General features: G+C 65.7%; 2 protein-coding genes across 3 annotated transcripts in view; both read left to right on the top strand.

Moving 5' to 3' along the window:
• LOC136099110 (uncharacterized) overlaps positions 1 to 8,291 on the top strand; it is a 33,112-nt gene extending 24,821 nt beyond the window's left edge. Inside the window, 5 exon segments of the mRNA XM_071805522.1 lie at positions 152 to 602; positions 605 to 886; positions 2,219 to 2,327; positions 2,993 to 3,106; positions 3,819 to 8,291. Of these exon segments, the coding sequence (XP_071661623.1) occupies positions 152 to 602; positions 605 to 886; positions 2,219 to 2,327; positions 2,993 to 3,106; positions 3,819 to 6,577 (3,715 nt within the window). The 3' untranslated portion in view covers positions 6,578 to 8,291.
• Positions 8,292 to 11,305: 3,014 nt separating this feature from the next.
• LOC136098378 (uncharacterized) lies at positions 11,306 to 13,819 on the top strand. Of its 2 annotated transcripts, none has more exons than XM_065831719.2 (3): positions 11,306 to 11,353; positions 12,178 to 12,998; positions 13,649 to 13,819. In XM_065831719.2, exons 2-3 carry the CDS (start codon positions 12,214 to 12,216, stop codon positions 13,653 to 13,655), a joined length of 792 nt encoding a protein of 263 aa, XP_065687791.1. In that variant the 5' UTR covers positions 11,306 to 11,353; positions 12,178 to 12,213; the 3' UTR covers positions 13,656 to 13,819. The 2 variants fall into 2 exon arrangements, with proteins under 2 accessions (XP_065687791.1, XP_065687793.1); XM_065831721.2 differs by lacking the exon at positions 11,306 to 11,353 and adding an exon at positions 11,412 to 11,576.
• The last annotated feature ends 6,408 nt before the right edge of the window (positions 13,820 to 20,227 follow it).

Genomic DNA, 20,227 nt, shown 5'->3' with positions numbered 1-20,227 from the left:
CCGGGGCGGGTCGGGATCCCCGACGGCTCCCCCGCTGCACGGCCCTGCAGCCGGGGCTCCTCTCACCACCCGGCTCCCAAAACTAGTTCTAATTAAGCCCAGGCATTCGTCAAAGCATCCAGATTGCTGCCAGGGCTTTTAAGGGGTGAAGCGGGATTTGCACGTGGATTGGGGGGGCTCTTCTCCAAACATCGTTGCTGCGTTCCCCCCCTCCTTGGAGAGGAGGGAACAGCCCAGGCGGGTGCGTTGGCAACATCTGCCAGCCCCCCAGGAGCAGCGGCGGCGGTAGAGCCAACCCCCTGCTACGAAACGGGGCGGACGGCATTTTCCTGGTCGATCTCAGAGCGGTTTTTGGGGAGGGCAGTTGGGCAGAGCCAGGCTGGGCGAACCCTCTCTCCGTGTGGCGCGGGAGCCGGCGAGGCCGCGCTGGGGCTGCGGGAGCTGCGGTTCCCGGCCCCGCGGCTGCCAGCAGCACTCAGCGTGGACTACAAATCCCAGTAGCGCTGCCTGCGGGGAAGCGTCGCTGTAAACAGAATGAATCCGGGCCAGGCCCCGGGGTCAGCGCCTTCCTCTCCCCTAAAATAACTCGGAGGAGGAGGAGGGGACGCGGGCGCCAGCGGGGCCTCTCCCGAGCAGCCGGGCTCCTCCAGCTCTGCCTCTCGCGTGCGGCGCCGCTTTCCGCGCTCACCGGCTCCGCTCTCTCGCTGTGTCTCGCAGGGACCCGCAGCAGCCATTTGGAGGAAGTCGGGGAAGATCGGCGCCCGCAAGCCTGGCGGAAGGCGGAGGGGAAGCGCAGCTGCCGCCCCGCGCTCTCCCGGGAGCTGATGCCCTCTCCCCTGGGCGGGCGGCCCCGAGGGGAGCGATGTCTGCGGGGGGAGCGCCCCAGGTACGTGGGGAGGGCACAGCGGTTTCCCCTCGGTCCCCAGGGAGAGGCTGGAGCGGGGCCGGCTCTGCCCATGTCCCTCTGTGGCTGCCGTGGCGCTCGGGAGGGACCGCTGCTCCGTTTTCATGCTACAACATTTTGGGGGGGGCTGTTGGGGTTTTCCCAGGGGCTGGGAGCTCCTCTGGTGCTTTTCTTCTGGTCATTTAGAAATACCAATGCCCGAGGAGCCGCTTCAGCCCCGCGCGAGACACTTTTCTTTTAAATTGGCGCTTCTTAAAGTTACGGCAGCCGTCAGAGCCCGGGCTGGGCTCCGTGTCTTCTCCATCTGCTCTCCTTGCGCTCCTGCCAAGCGACGGAGGAGGTTTGAGGGAAGGAGAGAGGAATCCTAGGGAGGGAAGACGGGCAGATCAGGAGCTGAGCTTTCCAGGAAAAGCTGCTTTGGCTCGTTACGGAGGTTCCCTCCTGCGGTCCCGATCCTGGCTGGGTGATCACACCCAGGCAAGGGATCCGCTTGGGATCCAAGTGATCTCGTGAGCGGGGCTGGTGAACGTGTGGCTGCAGCCCTTAGCAAGCTCCCCCACAGGGTTTCTGCCAAGCGATGCTCTCACTGATGAGGAAACTGAGGCACAAAGGAGAAGCAGTGTTTTTGTGCCAAAACAAGTGTGGGTGTGAGGGCTTTTGGGGGACCGGGGTGTTTAAAGGGGTGTGGGAGGCAGCCCTTGCAGTGCAGCTGCTCTCACTGGTGGGGCCCGTGGGTGTTGGGCGCTGGTCCAAAACCCCATTGCCTGTCCTTTGGGTCCAGAATCACTGAGGTTGGAAAAGGCCCTTGAGATCATGGAATCCAACCGTTAACCTCACCCTGTCCCTGCCCCATGTCCTGAGAACCTCATGTCCGTTTGTCCAGCCCTCCAGGGATGGTGACTCCAGCACTGCCCTGGGCAGCCTGTTCCAATGCCCCACAGCCCTTTGGGGAAGAAACTGTTCCCAGATCCAACCTCAACCTCCCCTGGCGCAACTTGAGGCCGTTTCTTTGTGTCCCTGTCTCCCCTCAGCTCCTGTTCTCCAGCTGAACCCCCAGGTCCCTCAGCCGCTCCCATCACACTTGTGCTCCAGCCCCTCACCAGCTCCGTTCCCTTCTCTCCACTCGCTCCAGCACCTCAAGGGTTTTCTTGGCATGAGGGGCCCAAAACTGCCCCCGGCATTTGAGACACAGCTTCACCAGCGCCCAGCACAGGGGGACGATCACTTCCCTAGTCCTGCTGGCCAAAAAACCAAACAAACCCCCCAAAAATTGATGGTGTTTTGCTGAAACTCTTCTCCTCTCTCCTGGACCAGCCTCCCCACGCCCTGAACCTGCTCCCTTACCCCAGGCTGAGTGAGGTGCCAAGAACCGGACCCGAGCTGGATGCTGTGGGTGCGGAGATCCCGTCCGACCCCTGCACAGGTGACAGTGGGTGACACCGCGCTGCGGAGGCATCACCGGCGTGGGAGGGGGCTCTGGGGATGCGCTTGGGTGTTCTCTGGGGTACAGCCGGTGCTGTGGTAACACCAAGTCCAAGTGACTGCCGGCAACGGTCCCTGTTGACCCGGGTGGGGACACGCAGGGGATGTCGCAAAGATCGTATGTAAACCTATGCAAATGTGGGGGGAATCCCCAGCCCGGGCAAGGTCCTTCAGCTGCTCTGCCGCCGCGCTGCTCTGCTAAGATGGAGACTTCTCTTCTGCTTGGGCGGCTGGGGTCGGAATTAATCGCATTTTTGCGGTGGCCTTTGAAATCCGATCATGAAAGCGTTCCGCGGGATCTGAGGGTGCGCAGGTGAGTGTGCGAAAGACTGTTGAAAGCATCGTTTTCCGAGGAACGGCGCTCCCTCCCGCCCACCTTTCGCTTCACCGGGAGGAGGGAGCCTGGCGCTGGTATTTCCTTTTATCTCTAATTACACTTCAGGCAGCAAAAGCTTAAAATAGATGAAAGCGATGCCCCCAGGCTTTGTTAATTTTAGCTTCTTTGTGAATTAACGCGGGCATCTCCCGTGTAGCAATGTCTCTGGGGGCCACGCGTTCCGCAGTGCCACACGGCTCATGGTGACCGGCTCTTGTCCCTCCAACCAGGCTACAGGTTCTTCAAGCCCGGGGGTCTGTTCGGAATCAAACAGTCGGACGAGCCGTACACCGAAGGGCAGCAGATGCAGGAGGACAGCAAGGTCCTGGTCAGCCCCTGTGCGGGTAGGTGACCGCCTGGCCCGGCCGAGGCTGTGGGAGCGGTGGGGGATGTTCTCCGTGTGGGCAAAGGCCACTTGGGGCCAGTTTGCGGCCGTTTCAGACCAGTTTGTGGCCATTTTATGCTGGTTTGTGGCTGTTTCAAGCCAGTTTGCAGCCGTTTTCAGCCAGCTCGTGGCTGTTTCAGACCAGTTTGTGGCCATTTGGGGCCAGTTTGTGGCTGTTTCAGGCCAGTTCACGGCCATTTTCAGCCAGTTTGCGACCATTTCAGGCCAGTTTGTAGCCAGTTTGCAGCCATTTTGGGCCAGTTTGTGGCCAGTTTCAGCACAGTTTGTGGCCAGTTTCAGCCAGTTTATGGCTGTTTCAGCCCAGTTTGTGGCCATTTTCAGCCAGTTTGTGGGTGTTTCAGGCCAGTTTGCAGCCATTTTCAGCCACTTTGTGGCTGTTTTAGGCAAGTTGTGGCCATTTTGGGCCAGTTGGCGGCCATTTTCAGACAGCTATCGGCACGGTTTTGCTGTCGCTGTTGCTGCCAGCGCTGCTCTTGGTGAGTCGGGTGGCACGGGCTGTGGGATGGGCTCTGGTCCTTTAGAGCGTTGTGCACCGCAGTGATTTAACGGTGAGGAGCAGAGACTTTGACTCGACGATCCTTATGGGGGAGGTATTCTGTGATCCTATGAAAGCCCCTGAAAACGATGTCTTGAATGTTTTTGCAATCTAGTGGAGCCCGGTCGGGTGAATAAAGTCGAGCAGCCCGATGAGAAGCCTGTGGCAGCTGCCGGCTCCCTGGAGCTGTATCCCGCGGCTGCCGGCAGCTCCGGCCGCTGGTTTCACGGGGCGCAGCGCGCTCCCGAGCGGGCGGGCGCCGAGAGGGACGGCGCCGCCAGCCTCAGCCCGCTGTCCGGCCGCGTGGCCTGCTGGGTGCCGCAGCTCGGCTCCGGCCCTTTCCGCTGCGCCCAGTGCGGGAAGGGCTTCCGCCAGAAGCAAAGCCTCATCACGCACGAGAGGATCCACACCGGGGAGAAGCCCTACAGGTGCGGGGACTGCGGGAAGAGCTTCAGCCAGCGGCCCAACCTCCTGACGCACCGCCGCGTGCACACGGGGGAGCGCCCCTTCCCCTGCGTGCAGTGCGGCAAGTCCTTCAGCCAGAAAGCCAACCTGCTGGCCCACCAGCGCATCCACGCTGCCGGGCAGAAGGCGCTGGCGGGGGGCGAGCAGGAGGACGGCGCTTCGGGCAAACCCAAGCTGCGGTCCCAGCCCAGGAGCTACCAGGAAGACACCCCGTTCGTCTGCCCCGAGTGTGGGAAGAGCTTCCGCCAGAAGCCCAACCTCATCACCCACCGGCGCATCCACACCGGCGAGCGCCCCTTCACCTGCTTCCTCTGCGGCAGGAGCTTCAACCAGAAGACCAACCTGGTGACCCACTACCGCGTGCACACCGGGGAGCGCCCCTTCGCCTGCACCCAGTGCGGCAAGCGCTTCACCCAGAAAACCAACCTGGTGACGCACCAGAGCACCCACACCGACCTGCGGCCCTACCCCTGCGGGCAGTGCCAGAAGTGCTTCAAGGACAAAGTCTCCCTTAAAGCCCACCAGAAGACTCACGCCCCGCGCCAGCGGCGCTGCCCAGGCCGCAGCCCGGCCGCCGGCCTGCCCTACGGGGCTGCGCCCACCCTGCTCCCGCCCGGGGGGCCCGAGCAAGAGGGCACCTTCAGCCCCATGCCGCCGCTGCCCGTCCCGAAGATCCCCGAGGGCCAAGAGCTGTACTCGTGCACGGAGAAGAGCTTCCCCCCAAAGGAGCCGCTCCTACCGCACCAGCAGCCCCCCCTGGGCGAGCAAACCTTCCCCTGCGCCCAGTGCGGGGAGGGCTTTTGCCAGAAGGTGACTCTGCTGCGGCCGCAGCACGGCCCCGCCACCGAGGCTCCAGGGGGGTGCGCGGCAGCCTTCAGCCACGGCCCGCACCTCCTGGGGCACCTGGGGGTGCAGCCCGTCCTCGGGGACGCCACCGCCCCGGCCTCGCAGGTCCCCGGGGTGGACAAGCCCTTCATCTGTAACCAGTGCGGCAACAGCTTTGGCCTCTGGCTCTCCCTCGTGGCCCACCAGAAGACCCACGTCGGGCAGAAGACGTACCCGTGCCCTGAGCATGAGAAAAGCTCCGGCGATGAGCTGTCCCCCAAATCTCCCCAGGAGAAGATGGAGATGGATATGGAGATGGAGGGGGGAGCCTGGGTGTGTCCCGAGTGCGGGAGAAGCTTCGTCCTTTACGACCGTTTGGTGAAACACCGGCAAAACCACCGCGGCAGAGGGCCCTTCCGCTGCGACGTCTGCGGGAAGAGGTTCAGCCTGAAGACCAACCTGGTGACCCACCAGCGCATCCACACCGGCGAGCGCCCCTTCACCTGCGGCGTCTGCGGCCGCCGCTTCAACCAGAAGGGGAACCTGGTGACCCACTACCGCACGCACACCGGGGAGCGCCCCTTCGCCTGCACCCAGTGTGGCAAGCGCTTCGCCCAGAAGCCCAACCTCATTGCCCACCAGAAGACGCACACCAGCCGGCAGCCCTTCTCCTGCCTGGAGTGCCCCAAGCGCTTCAAGAGCAAGCTGTCCCTGCGGGTGCACCAGCGCGTGCACGCCGCGGAGAGACCCCCGGGCGAGCCGGGCCAGGCCCCCGCGCTGCAGCCCCACCCCGACAGCCCCTTCCCCTGCTCGCTCTGCGGGGAGACCTTCAAGGAGGACGGGGAGCTGCAGCTGCACCGGCAGGACCACGCCGGCGAGCGGCCGCATGCCTGTGGCGAGTGCGGGAAGCGGTTCCGGCAGAAGGTGAACCTGGCCGTGCACCAGAGAACCCACACCGGGGAGCGCCCGTTCCGCTGCGCCGAGTGCGGGAAGGGCTTCAACCAGAAGGCTCACCTCCTGCGGCACCGCCGCACGCACACCGGCGCCGTCCCGCCCTCCTGCTGCGAGGGGGCCTGCCCAGCGCACCACGAGGAACCGGACGGGAGCGGTGCTTCCCTGGCCAAGGGGTCCGAACCCCCCAGCTTGCTGCTGCCCCCCTGCTCCCGCGGAGCCACTCATGGATCACTGCCTCGGGAGGAGCTTCGACCGGGAGAGCAGCCGCCCAACAGACCCGAGAGCCCCTCCGGCGCAGCAGACATCCTCCTGCAGCTGATGCAGGAAGACCAGCACCTCGTGTCCGGCGCCCACCCCCCGCAGGAGGGACCCGCGGGCCAGTGCCCCTGCAAGTGCCCCGAGGCGGGGGAAGCCTTGAGCCCGAAGCCGCCAGCGCTGCCGCCGCAGTGCTGCTGCGCCGACTGCGTGAGCCAGCGGCAGCTGCTCCTCAAGCCGCAGCCCGACTGCCGAGCGGAGCTCTGGGGCAAGTACGGCGGCTGCGGCAGAAGCTTTGAGGAGAAACGCGTCCCGAGAGTGCCTGAGAGAGCCCACGGCGAAGAGAAGCCCTCGCCATGCCCCAGCTGCTTGTAACGCCCGTGCGGGCTGCCCAAAACCCGTCTGCGGGCAAGGGACCGGACCTCATCGCTCTTACGCTAAAGGCACCAAACCTAAAGAGGCGGCGGCTCGTGCTGGGGCCTGATCGCTGACCGAATGAGGACAGTGCTGAGGGAAAGACGCAAACTGGGACTCGTGGTGCCCGCCAGGACGTGGTATCGATGGGAACTGGTGAGGAGCGCGGTGGCTTTGGGAGCAGGAGGCTCAGAGGACCCTTCGGGCGGGTGTCGAATGGGGTGAAGCAGGAGATGGACTCAGATGCCCTGCGTGAGGGTTCTGTCTCGTCAGCAGACCAAATGTATGGGGGGGAGCAGTGACAGGACCCGGATCCACAGCGTTCATTCTGCTGTGGATGCACGGACTGTGGGGAGCGGGAAGAGCTCGAGATCCGGGATCCATGTGCTTCAAAACCCCTTCTGTCGTGCAGCCGGCCAGGCAGAGGCACATCTGCTCCTGCCTCCGGGTTCGGCTGGTGACGCTCAGACCCCGAGACGGCCGTGGGGCAGAGAGGGGCCTGTGTGCGTCCAGAGCCTCTCCCAGAGCCCTCCATCCTTCTCTCCCGGACTGGACGTGGTTCCGCGAGGAGCTGAGGCTCCGCCAGCAGCTGCCCAGCGCCTGGGCAGAGCGGGAGCGCTGGGGGGAGCCGGGCCCTGCTCGCCTCGGCGGTGACTGCGCCTGCTCCCCAGCCAGCGCGGCAGAGTCCGGCCTGGAGCTTCCGCGGCTGGAGCAGAAAAGCCGGGTGAGCACCGGGAAAATGGGAGACAGCCGGGAAAACCGCCTGGAAGCGTCTCGGCTCGCCTCTGCTTCCAAAAGGGACCTGGGAGACGCCTCCGAACCCGGGGGCGCCACGCAGGGTGATGGGGGGGTGGGGAAGGGGGTGTAGCTTGTGCTTCTCTACTTGCTCTATGGATAATCTTTCTGACTAGCAGCTCTTTCTGGTACTCAATTAACTTCTGAATAGGTAACCCAGACGTGCGGGGGGAGCAAGAGCGGCTGGAATGTGCCGGAGCCGTTGCGGTAGCTCGTGGTGGGGGTGTCCGCCCGGGGGCTGCGGGAGGTGCGGGGTCCTTGCTGGGCCTCCCTTTGCCATCTCCGCTTCCCGGCAGAGCCCGTGGCACCGGGAGGTGAAGCTGGGGAGCCACCTGGTCCAGGGAAGGGATGTCGGGCAGAGCTTTAGCACCAGGAGCCGCATGTGCCTGGAAGCCGTTCTCGCTTTGAAGCGCGCTTTGTCCGGAAGGGGAAGCGAGGCCTCCTCGGCGTGGAGCCTCGCGGCTCGCGGGCAAAGACCTTCCTTGGAAACACAGGGAACGGCATTACCAGAGCCCGGCTCGGGGCTGCGCTCCTCGACACCAGCGCCCAGCTGCTCGTCTGCGTTTTGGGGGGGTATCCTGAGGGGTGTAGCGTAGGGAAAGGCTTTGTCACCTATCAGGGGATGGGGCGGCAACTGAGGGGACTCCAGAATGGTCACAACTGGAGCTTCAGCCGGCGTGGGTGCCCCGAGCTGCCGAAGCGGCTGGGCGGGAGCTGCCTGGCAGAGGGTCCCGCACCCAAAGCGCACCAGGCTGGGTGGGCGCCCGCCCCCGTCCCCTCGCTCGCTGCCCTTCTCCCCGCCGCTCTGCTCCAGCAGCATTTCAGGTCCTTGCAATTATATTTTTTTGAGGTTATTTAAAATAAAAGCTTTCTCACGGCAGGCTCTGGCTCCTCTGTCTGGGGAAGCGCTGGGGCTGTGTGTGGAATGAGCCCGGCCCGGGGAGCGGGGCCGCTTTGGGGCAGTGGGGTCTCCCTTACATCCAGGCAGGGACGGTGCTGCAGGGCCTCTCACGCCAAGAAAACCCTTGAGGTGCTGGAGCGAGTGCAGAGAAGGGAATGGAGCTGGTGAGGGGCTGGAGCACAAGTGTGATGGGAGCGGCTGAGGGACCTGGGGGGTCCAGCTGGAGAACAGGAGCTGAGGGGAGACAGGGACACAAAGAAACGGCCTCAAGTTGCACCAGGGGAGGTTGAGGTTGGATCTGGGAACAATTTCTTCCCCAAAGGGCTGTGGGGCATTGGAACAGGCTGCCCAGGGCAGTGCTGGAGTCACCATCCCTGGAGGGCTGGACAGACGGACAGGAGGTTCTCAGGACATGGGGCAGGGACAGGGTGAGGTTAACGGTTGGACTCCATGATCTCAAGGGGCTTTTCCAACCAAAGCAATTCTGTGATTCCCTGCCATTGTCCCAGATGGCGGCGGTGCCAGCCCAGCCCCGCTGCCGTGCTGGTTTGTCCCCATGTCCGCTTTTCCCCTCTTGTTTTCTTGCAGTTTATTGTGTAGTTGTTGCCGAAATGCTCCTACCTTTTGCACCATTAGCAAAAACCTCTGATAGCAACAGGGAAAAGGCACAGGACTGGCAGCAAAACCCGTGGCTCGGGGTGTTTTTGAGGACCGTTCCCATCCCGGCTGCTCCCGCTCTCCCCCAGACTCGTGTTCGGGTTCAGCAGGAAAACCTGTGGCCCGGGGACGTGACCTTGCCCCGGTCACAGCTGCCCGGTGTCCGTGTGGGATGCTCTGGGTCTGCAGCCAGGAGGCTGGGCCGGCGGGGACGCTGCTGCTGAGCCCCCACAGCACTGGGGGCCATCAGAGCCCATCCTGGCCGCGGGGAGCGGAGCTGCTGCCCCTCGGACCCCCGCCATGGTGGGGATGGGGACGGGGATGGGGACGGGGATGGGTCCCAGCCCGCGGCTGGGAAGGGAGGAATCCTGTCCCGGAGTCACGGCCCCACGGCACAGCCCGTTACAGAAACCCCAAACCTCCCGGGCCCAGACCTTTCAAGGAAGTTTTTGGGGGGAAGGTGTGGGAGGGGCAGACCCTCCCCGGGCTGGTGAACACCCCCAGCCGGCGGTGCTGCCCGGCCCTGCTCCCGGTGATGCTTTTACCACGAGCCGCACCCGGCTGTGCCGCTCGATTCGCGCTGGTGGGGACATGGAACCGAGGCGGCCTCCTGCCACCCCCGTCACCGCTCAGGGCCAGGTGTCCTCTGGCCTGGCCTGTGGCATCCCCTGGCTCCACCACAAAGGGAGCAACACCAGCTCTGTGGCTTCTCAGCCATGTCCTGGCTGTCCCCGCTGCGTGTCACCCCCCGCCGGCTCCGGCACTCAAGGTCACGGTTCCCTTGGGAAGGGGACCTGTCCCCACTTGCCCCTGGGCAGCCGCGCCAGCTGCTGGCTTCGGCAGAGCTGCTGGGAAGGCAGGTGTGGACGGGCCGGTGTTTTGGCATCTCCCGGCCCTGGTGCAGCAGGTCCGGGCAATGGCGCGATAGCAATCTCTGCCGACGGGCATCCCGGCTGAGCGCCGGCACGCTGCAGCCTGCACAGAGCTCTGCACCGAGCGGGGCTGCCGTGCCCAGGGCCGTCCCCGGCTGTGCCACCCTGCCTGTGCCGGGCCCGGCGCCATCCAGCGAGTTCTGTGGCTGCGAACCTCTCCAGGACACCCCACGGCACACACCAGCTCCTGTCAGTGCCGGCTGCGCCGCTGCTGTGCCTGGAGGTGCTGGGGGACCGCACCAGCAGAAATGCTGCGGTGGGAGCTCGGGACCAGCGCGGTCCCCAGTCCACGGTGCCCAGGCTTGGCCGCTCCCTTCCCACGACAGCCCTGAGTCGGGCTGCAAACCCCGGTGCTGCAGGCGGGTCCTGGGCGGCGTGCACTGGAGTCCGCGCCGCAGCACCCGTTGTGGCCACAGGGATGGCTTGGGGACCAGTGGCACAGCCAGCTTTGTGCCGAGGTCAGTCACATCTGCTGTGCCGTCACCAAAACACCCTGGTGCACGCAGGACAGCCGCTGGCTCTTGCTCTGGTACTGTCCGGCTGCAGCTCCCTGCACCGCGGGGGGACCCATGGGGACCCCATGTCGTGCCGGGGGGCAGCTGCCGCTGGCACTGCTCCATGGCCATGCTGGTGCACATGGACACGTCCCAGCCTGGAAGATGCTGCTGCTCCCACCTGGGCTGGGGTGACTTGTCACCGGTCCTGGAGCCACCCTGCTCCCCGGGGGGCCCGGCCAGCACGGGGGCTCCTCCCCATGCACACAGCCCCAAACCACGGCGTGGGCGCTTGGCAGCATTGCACCCACCGGCGTCACCCGTGGGCTCAGAACCACGTGCTCGGGGCACTGTGGGCACCGCGAGCCACTGACATGGCCGAGCACCCGGGAGATGAGGACATGGAGGGCTCGGGGGGCAGGACCGGGAGGGCGCTTCGGTGGATCTTGTCCTGGGGCAAACACAAACCAGCCATTCCTGCTCCCACACCCCGGCTCGGGCAGCTGGGCCGGTTCCTCTGTTTTTGGGGCGATTTGGGCCAGATCCTGGGCCTGAGGGGCGATGTGGGGTGTCCATGGGTCGGGGGCGAGTGTCCTGCGGGGGCGGGGAGGGGCGGGCTGTCCCCGGGCAGGGGGGGCATCGTGCCCAGGGGGTGATGCTGCTGCGGAGGGCGATGCGCGACCCGGTGCGGGGCGACGCTGCCGGGGTGGGGGGCGACGCTGCCGGGGTGGGGGGCGATGCTCCCGGGGTGCGATGCTCCCGCGGGGTCGGTGCTCCCGGGGAGCTGATGCTGCCGAGCGATCGATGCTGCCGGGCCCGGCCCTGCCACCCTCCGGCCGCCGTCGGGCGGAGCCGCCGCAGGGCCGGGGTGACGGGCGCGGGCGGGCCCCGGTGCGTCAGCCGGGCGGGCGGGGCCGGGCGGGGCCGGCGGGACGCGGCGCGGCGGCGGCTCGGGCAGGTCAGCGCCGGGGGCCGCGGGGCGGGCGGGGGACCGGGAGCCCGGGGAGGGGGGAGCAGAGCGGGGGACGGGCAGCCCCTGCGCCCCGGCCCGGCCCTGCGCGGCCCCGCGGCGGCTCCGGCCCGGCCCGGCCCCCCCGCTGCAGGAAGCGCCGCGGGACCCACCGGCTCGGGATGCGCCGGGGGAGCCCGAGACCGAGTCGGGGCCGCGGCGCCCGCTGCAGGTAACGGCGGCTCGGCCTGGCCGGGCCCGCTCGGCCCGGCTTCGCTGGGCCCGGCTGTGCTGGGCCGGGCTTGGCTCGGCTGAGCTCGGCTGGGCTCGGCTCGGTTGGGCTCGGCCCGGCTCGGTTCGGCTGGGCTCGGCCCGACTCTGCTGGGCCCGACTCGGCTGAGCTCGGCCCGGTTTGGCCGGCCCGGCTGGGCTCGGCCCGGCGCACTGCAGCGCAGCCCGGCTCCCTCCCGCGGTAGCAGCGGGGCGTCCCCGGTCCCCCCAGCCTGGGCCCGGCCCCTGCACTCAGATTCCGCCCCGGGCCCGTGGGACAGCTGCGCGCACCCTGCCGGCTGTCACGGCCCCGCAGCCGCCCGCCCAGGGCCACGAGGTCCCGGCCCGGCACGTGCCGGTGTTGCCGGGGCGCTTGAGGCACCGACCTCCCCGGGCTCCCCGTGCTGAGCGGCCACAGCACCCAACCCTGGTGCTGCGGTGGGGGGACGGACACGGCGGGTGGGAGCACCGGGGGGCAGGGGTGCTGGCAGTCCCAGCACGTCCCGGTCTGACCGGTTCCGGAGGTGCCGGGGGCTGCAGCCGTCCCTGTCTGCGCTCCCCAGGGATGCGGGTGCCCTGAGCCCGGCAGCGGGGCACCCATGACGGACCTGGCTTCGCCCACGGGCGAGAACCCCTTCGCCTTCCCGGGCGGCGAGGAGGGCCTGGGCGACGAGAAGGCGCTGGTGATCCACAGCCAGGCAGAGGAGGAGGCGGAGAAGGAGTTCAAGTGCATCCTCTGCGGGGAATGCTTCGGCCAGCAGCCCAGCCTCGCGCGGCACCAGAAGCACCACGCCGGGGAGCGCGCCTTCATCTGCGCCGAGTGCGGCAAAGCCTTCAGCCTCAAGCACAACCTCATCATCCACCAGCGCATCCACACCGGGGAGCGGCCCTACCAGTGCGGCGTCTGCCAGAAGAGCTTCAGCCTCAAGCAGAACCTGCTCACCCACCAGCGCATCCACAGCGGCGAGAAGCCCTTCTCCTGCCAGCGCTGCGGGAAGCGCTTCCGCGAGCAGCGCTTCCTCCTCAACCACCAGCGCACCCACGCCGAGGGCCGGCCCGGCGCCGACGGCGACGTCCAGCCGGGCAGCAGCCGCTCGCCGGAGCCACATGAGGCGGCCGGCGGCCCCTTCGCCTGCGCCCGCTGCGGGAAGGGCTTCAGCTGCCGGAGCAGCCTGGCCACGCACCAGCGCAGCCACGGCGGCGAGCGCCCCTTCGCCTGCCCCGACTGCGGCAAGAGCTTCGGCCACAAGGGCTCCCTGAAGATCCACCGGCGCACCCACGCCGGCGAGACCCCCTTCACCTGCGCCCAGTGCGGCCAGAGCTTTGCCCAGAAGGTCGCCCTCACCGCGCACCAGCGCAGCCACGGGGCCGAGGCCACCCTCACGTGAGCCCCCCGCGCCTCGGCGCCCCCTGCCCGCGCCGGCCTCCCTCGAACCGCGGGTCCCGGCCGTGCCGCCGCTTTTGGGGTGCCCTGCCGGGGTGTCCCCCTGCAGCCCCCCAGCCGGTGCCCCCTGGGGCGCTGCGGGAGCACCCGCTGCCTCGCTCACAACGGGGAATTCAGTTTTGGGGGAGCTGGGGTCACTGGTTGTTTCCTCAGGTTTTGGGGCATGGGCTGAGAGCTTGGGGCGCATGGCCCAGCCCGGCCACCCGTGCCCGGCATGAGGTGGTGCCGGCAGCCCCGGCGTGGCCTGGGAGCCCCCGGCCGTCCTCCTCGCCCGCGTCCTGCCCCCCGTCCTGCTGCTGGGGTTTTCCTCCTGACAGTCACAAGGCCGGTCCCACCAGCACCACAGCCTCGGGCGCTCCCGTCCCCGCAGCAGGAGGAGCCTCGCGCAGCCGCGTGGTTCCCCGGGAGCCTGGCCTCCCCTTCCCCGGCACCGCTGCGGCGCAGCCTTGTGCCAGAGCTTTAACACCCCAGCCCAGGGCGAGAGGAGGAGGAGGGAGGTTTCCCCAGGGCAGCCGGCGCGGTGAACCCGCTCGCCACCCGGTGTGCCAGGCGCCGGTGTGGGGTAACCTCTGCTGTGCTTGTTCGCCCAGGGAATGACGGCTGCGAACGCCAGAGCAGAAGCGGATGCCACGCCGGGAAGGAGCCGCAGCACCGCGCTGCCGGGAGAGGGGCGCGAGGACCAGGAGGCAGCAGCTCGCCCGGCCGCACGGAGAGCCCCGCGGCACCGAAATCTCGCAAAATAAAGATTAAATAAACACAAAGGTGGCGGGTGGAGCCTGCGTCCCCAGCGGCAGCAGCTCCGGCGTACACGAGGGACCGCGGCGGGGGCTGCGGCGAGGCGGGGACCCCGGCAGCGCGGACGTCCCGGTGCGGTGCCGAGGAGCCGCGGAGCCCCTGGCAGGGCAGGCGCGGGGCTGGGGCGGCGGGAGGACCGCGAGCGCCCGGCGGGTGGGAGATGTGGCCACGCCGGACCACAGCGCAGAGCCAGGCCCGGGCGGGGAGAGGAGCCGCGGCCGGGACGGGAGAATCACCGCTGGCTGCTGCGCCACCAGCGCGGCTGCAGGTGGGTACCGGCACACGGCACCGGCTCCTGGCAACCGCAACGTCCCGGCCGCTGCCAACTGAGAGAGCTGGGCCGGGGTCCCTCTTGCAGACACCCCCCGTGCCACCGCTTGTGTGACACTGGGCCAGCCATGGGCTCCAGGACAAGTGTCGGGGTGTGTCGCCACATGGGGGACGTGTGGCACTTCACGGTGCCCCGTCCCCAAGCGGGATGCTCCTTGTGGGTAACAGCGCGCGGGAGCAGCAGAAACACATTTTCCAGTCCCAGGGCTGTTTCCCCCCAACGTGTCACTGCCCTGCGCTGCCCCGGTGTCCCCGCGCCCCCGGTGTCCTGGGATGAGAAGCGAAGCCCCGTGTAGGTCCCCAGTGGGGTCCCCGCGCTGCCCCGTCCCCCGCCGCCTCCTGTGCCGCTGCAGTGTGGAAACGCAGGTACTTCCATGTGCATCATTAAATGAACTGAGCTCGGAAAATCCCGCGTCTCCGTCTGCCTCCAGGTCTCCCCTCCAGGTCCCCGTGTCCCCGTGGTCGCCCGTCCCCAGGCTGGCTGCATGGTGACCCAGCCGGTGTCTCCTGGAGAGCAAATGCAAACATGGGAACACTTAATTAGCAAAAACCCCGAGTTTTATTCCATTCCCGTGTCCCCATGTCCCTGTGTCCTGAGTCCAAAGTTCCCTGACACCCAATGTCCCCTTGTCCCAGGTCCCCATGTCCCTGACAACCAGCATCCTAATGTCCCCATGTCCTGGGTACCGACAGCCCTGTGTCTCAGGTCCCAATGGACCCGACACCCAGCATCCTGATGTCCCAAAGTCTTAGGTCCCAATGTCCTTGTGTTGGGTCCCGATGATGTCCCTGACACCTGCTGTTCCAATGTTCCCCCTGCCGGCACTGGGTGTCCATGGCCAGTGCTGACCCCTGGAAGGTGCTGGGCTCCAGTGAAGATGCTGGCGTGTCCTGGCACCTCTGAGCATCCGGACGTGGCCATGTCCCCGTGGCAGGTCCCAGGGAGCCACAGACTCAAGGGGACCCGGGGACAGGCAGGACAGGTGGGTCACGCCTGCGTGGATGGCAACAGGGGACGGGCAGAAGTGACAAACATCTGACCCCGCAGGGGGGGGTCCAGGGGAAACCCCGGTGTCACAGGACGGGGTGTCACACCTGCCCCGCTGCCGGGACGTCACCCCCGCCCGGCCGCGTGGGACCCTGCGCGTGGCGAGGTCTCTTTCTCCTTCCCACCCACTTCGTTTCCAGTCCAGCGGCTGGAATTCCCCTCTTCCCCGTTCCCGTGCGGTTCGGTGCTCTTGCCGCTCACAGCCGGGGCAGCCACGTCCTGGCAGCTGGAGCCCCGGGGGGCGGGGGGACCAGGACATGCGGGACCCCGGGAAAGGAGAGCGGCACCCAGGACCCCAGCAGAGCCCACGGAACACGTCTGCTCCGTGATGGGAAACGCGTCCCGTGTGGCAGCACGGCTTGTCCCCAGGGCACACAGGGACACACAGGACCCCCCTTCTGTGGGGAACTCCGGCTGGGGACAGGGAACTGGGGCCAGAGCAGCTGTCATGGGGCAGCCCCATGGGAGCACCAGCATGGGCTGTTCTGTCCATTTATCCTGCTTTGTACTGAGCCAAACTGTTCCCAAAGCAAACACGGGACCTGGGAGCAGCGTGTCCCCATCTCCTCCTCGTGCCCCTGCGGGCACCAGAGCACGGTACAGAGCGCCCCTCCCTTGGGGAAATGTCCCTCCCTTGGGGAACATCCCTCCCTTTGGGGAATATCCCTGCTTTGGGGGAACATCCCTCCCTTGGGGAAATGTCTCTGCTTTGGGAGAACGTCCCTCCCTTTGGGCAACATCCCTGCTTTGGTGGAATGTCCCTCCCTTGGGGAAATGTCCCTCCCTTGTGGGAACATCCATCCCTTTGGGCAACATCCCTGCTTTGGGGGAATGTCCCTCCCTTGGGGAAATGTCCCTCCCCAGGGCATCACCCCGGACCAGCCCGTCCCTTGGGATACGTCTCTGTGGTTGTGGTGGCTTCAGCTGCGCCCAGGAGCTGCTGTGACCTGTGCTGGGCTGTGGCAGGGATCAGTGCACCTAGTGGCACCGGGAGCACGGCACGGGTACCAATGGTGACGTATTGAGGTACCGGGAGCGGGCAGGACTCCGGGGCACACCGGTCCTGCCCACCCCATTGCTTTTGCGTCCGATCACAACGTCAGACGTGCGGCCACGGGGCAGCGGCCGGTGGGTGCTGTGGGGCCACGACACGGGGCGAAGCGGGAGCAGGGGGGCGGTCTGCACCCTGCCCCATGGCCACCGCGTGTTCCACCTCTGCCCTCGCAGGGCCCGTCTCCCGCAGCGCCGCCAGCGTCCCAGCGTCAGGAGGAGCGGGTGCCCCGCAGGGTCCGCGTGTGGCGCCCGCTGCAGCGCGAGGACTTTGCTGCCGTCACCGCTGCCGCCGTTGCGCACGGGCACGTCCCGGTGGTGCCGGGAGCCTCTGAGGGGCCGCGGTCTCCAGCACCTCCCGGCTCTCCGCCTGCTCGCCCGGGAAGGAGCCGGAGCCCCGGGCCAGGCCCTGCTGCCACGGGCCAGCGCGACGGTACCGAGGTGAGGGCAGGGGATGTGGGGGCTTTGTGCCAGCTGGAGGGTTTTGGGGAGGGACCCCAGCCGTGCCCGGGCAGCGAGAGGAACGCGGGGAGGGAGCGACACCCTGCCTGCACTGAGCTGCTGCACCTTCTTCACAGACGGGAAGGTCTGGAGTGGGGGACCGGCTGTGCGAGAGCTTCAAGGGCACCCAGGGGATGTCACCGGTGTCCCCAGCTGCCCCAGACCCCCCGGCAGCCCTGGGGAGGGTGTCCCAGCATCAGCCCATGCGGTCACCCCGGGACGTGGTGCAGGAAGCACCGACGGGAGTTGTGTTTGTCCGGTTGTGCCTGTGCAGCGCGGCTGTGCCCGCCCGGCGTGCTCCTGTCCCCACACTGCCCGGGACAACGGGGACCGGGGGACAAGGACAGAATCACAGAACATCCTGAGCTGGAGGGACCCACAGGACCATGGAGTCCAACTGCTGTCCCTGCACAGCACACCCCACAGGTCACCCCGTGTGTCTGGGGACGCTGTCCAGTCTCTTCTCGAACACTGTCAGGTTGGGCCGTGACCCCTCCCTGGGAGCCTGTTCAGTGCCCAGCACCTCTGGGGGAAGAACCTTTGCCTCATGTCCCACTGACCCCCCCGGCACATCTGCTGCCGTTCCCTGAGGTTCTTCCAGGTCGGAAGCAGCGGAGCAGGGAGAAGCCACCGAGGCCACACCACTCCCCAGCCCAGGGAGTCTCTGTAATTACCACATATTCCCAAGGGAGATTATGAACTAAAATACTTCAAAACCACCGTGTCCCACCAGACATTGTCCCACACGCACCCCTGGGCACCCCAATTTGCTGCTGTGTGCGCAGCCGCTGTGACAAACCTTGGGAAAAGCCACCGAATGGCGTCACATCAGAGGTGAGAGAAGGGAACGGAGCTGGTGAGGGGCTGGAGCACAAGTGTGATGGAGCGGCTGAGGGACGTGGGGCGTTCAGCTGGAGAACAGGAGCTGAGGGGAGACAGGGACACAGAGAAACGGCCTCAAGTTGCACCAGGGGAGGTTGAGGTTGGATGTGGGAACAATTTCTTCCCCAAAGGGCTGTGGGGCATTGGAACAGGCTGCCCAGGGCAGTGCTGGAGTCACCATCCCTGGAGGGCTGGACAGACGGACAGGAGGTTCTCAGGACATGGGGCTGGGTTATGGTTGGACTCCATGATCCTGAGGAGCTTTTCCAACTAGAAGGATTCTGTGATTCTACGATTCTCCGTGCCCATGGCCAACACGTCCACTCCATCTCCTCCATGCATGAGCCCACAGGTCTGAAAAGGCCTCTACTAGACCGAGCTTTGCCCTCACAGCCTCCAGGCCGTGCTACAGCTGGACAGTGGATCCTGCTGCTCCCACAAATACACCCCGGGAATCAGGGGACAGGTCCTGGTGTCACAGGCGCCTCGGTGGCGCTGCGGGCAGGGGGCACGGACAGTTCTGATGGAACATCTGGGCAGGGGGGTCGTACAGCTGGCGTGTCCGTGTGTCTGCCTGTCACCTTCAGGCACCAACACCGCTTGAGTCAGGGTCCCCGTGTAGGAAGCGACCGTCTTGCCAATAGAACAGGCTCAGGCAGGACCTCTCAGCAAAGCAGAGTTTCTTCATGATTTTGCCAAAGCGGGTGTTCAACCTCAGGGTAAGCACACACTGAACAGGGCAAAAGCGGCTGTTGATATTCCCCCAGTCCCAGCCGCAAGTTCCCTCCCCTGCTCCCCATTGGCTGGGCACGGGGTTCGCGGATAACGCAACGCTTCCCCATGTCCTGCCTCAGTTTACCTCTCTCAGCACTCCGGTTCTAACGCCCCCCCCTCGATTTATTCGTTTCCATTGAAGGTTTGGTTTCTTGGCTCTCTGACCTCCCCCCCCACTCAACTCTCAACCACAGGATTTGGCTTGCACTCCTGGATCAGTACAAAGAGGCTTTGTTTCGCATTCAAGGTCTGCGAGCGGGATGTCCCTCAGTCCCACCCGCTGGGCCAGGCCTCAGATCCCCAGCTGGAGAAACAACGCTCCTGTGTAGGGAACAATCACCTTGCTGATACAATAGGCTCAGGCAGGATCTCCCAGCAAAGCTGATTTTATCAGTGATTTTGCAAGGCCGGGTCTCCGACCTAAACGTCAGCGCATGGAATAGGGCACAAAGCCCCCACCTATATACCCCCTAAATCCCGGGTGCAAATTCCCTCCTCTGTCCCCACTGGTTCCCACTGCAGGTTTACAGACCACCTGACCCTGCCTCGGTTTACCTGTCTCGTTCATCTAAATCTAACAACCCCCTTTCGCTTATTGATCTCTCTAGAATATGGATTCCTGGCTCTTTTGTTACCCTTCCCCCAGATTAACTTTGTAAATAATCAGTTTCAATTGAGACAAGTTCCCGGAGCCTTTGTTTTACATTAGTGGTTCAGTCTGACGTCTCTCAGTCCTTCTGCCCAACTGGGTGCCAAATGTTGTAAAAACAACATTCGCCTTCAATGGCTCCTACATGGGTGTGTACAGAGTGTCAGAGTCGTTCTGGTTGGAAAAGGCCTTTAAGACCATGGTGTCCTGGGGACAGCAGGGTGACCATGAGCCAGCACTGGGCCCTTGTGGCCAGGAAGCCAATGGTACCTGGGGTGGGTTAGAAGGGGGTGGTCAGTAGGTCAGAGAGGTTCTCCTGCCCCTCTGCTCTGCCCTGGGGAGACCACACCTGGAATATTGTGTCCAGTTGTGGCCCCTCAGCTCCAGAAGGACAGGGAACTGCTGGAGAGAGTCCAGCACAGCCACCAAGATGCTGAAGGGAGTGGAGCATCTCCCGTGTGAGGAAAGGCTGAGGGAGCTGGGGCTCTGGAGCTGGAGAAGAGGAGACTGAGGGGGGACTCATTGCTGGGGATCAATATGGAAAGGGGCAGTGTCAGGAGGATGGAGCCAGGCTCTTCTGGGTGACAACCAGTGACAGGACAAGGGGCAATGGGTGCAATCTGGAACACAGGAGGTTCCACTGAAAGAGGAGAAGCAACTTGTTGGGGGTGAGGGTGTCAGAGCCTGGCCCAGGCTGCCCAGGGAGGTTGTGGAGTCTCCTTCTCTGCAGACATTCAAACCCGCCTGGACCCCTTCCTGTGGAACCTCAGCTGGGTGTTCCTGCTCCGGGGGGATTGCACTGGATGAGCTTCCCAGGGCCCTTCAACCCCTGACACTCTGGGATTCTGTGAGTCCAACCCATTCCCCCAGTCCAGTCCCTGCCCCACGTCCTGAGAACCTCCTGTCCGTCTGTCCAGCCCTCCAGGGATGGTGACTCCAGCACTGCCCTGGGCAGCCTGTTCCAATGCCCCACAGCCCTTTGGGGAAGAAATTGTTCCCAGATCCAACCTCAACCTCCTCTGGCCCCCCTGCCCGTGTCCCCATCCCATCCCATCCCGCCGGTTCCCGGGCAGCCCCGGTGGCTCCGCTGCCCCGGGCGCGTCTGCTGCCGTTAAAGAACCGGTCACGCGCTGGAACGGG

This window comes from Patagioenas fasciata, chromosome 2 (assembly GCF_037038585.1).
Source record: "Patagioenas fasciata isolate bPatFas1 chromosome 2, bPatFas1.hap1, whole genome shotgun sequence".
Taxonomy (NCBI): domain Eukaryota; kingdom Metazoa; phylum Chordata; class Aves; order Columbiformes; family Columbidae; genus Patagioenas; species Patagioenas fasciata.
The sequence above is the reverse complement of the archived record's forward strand: the minus strand, read 5'-3'. Positions and strand labels throughout refer to the sequence as shown.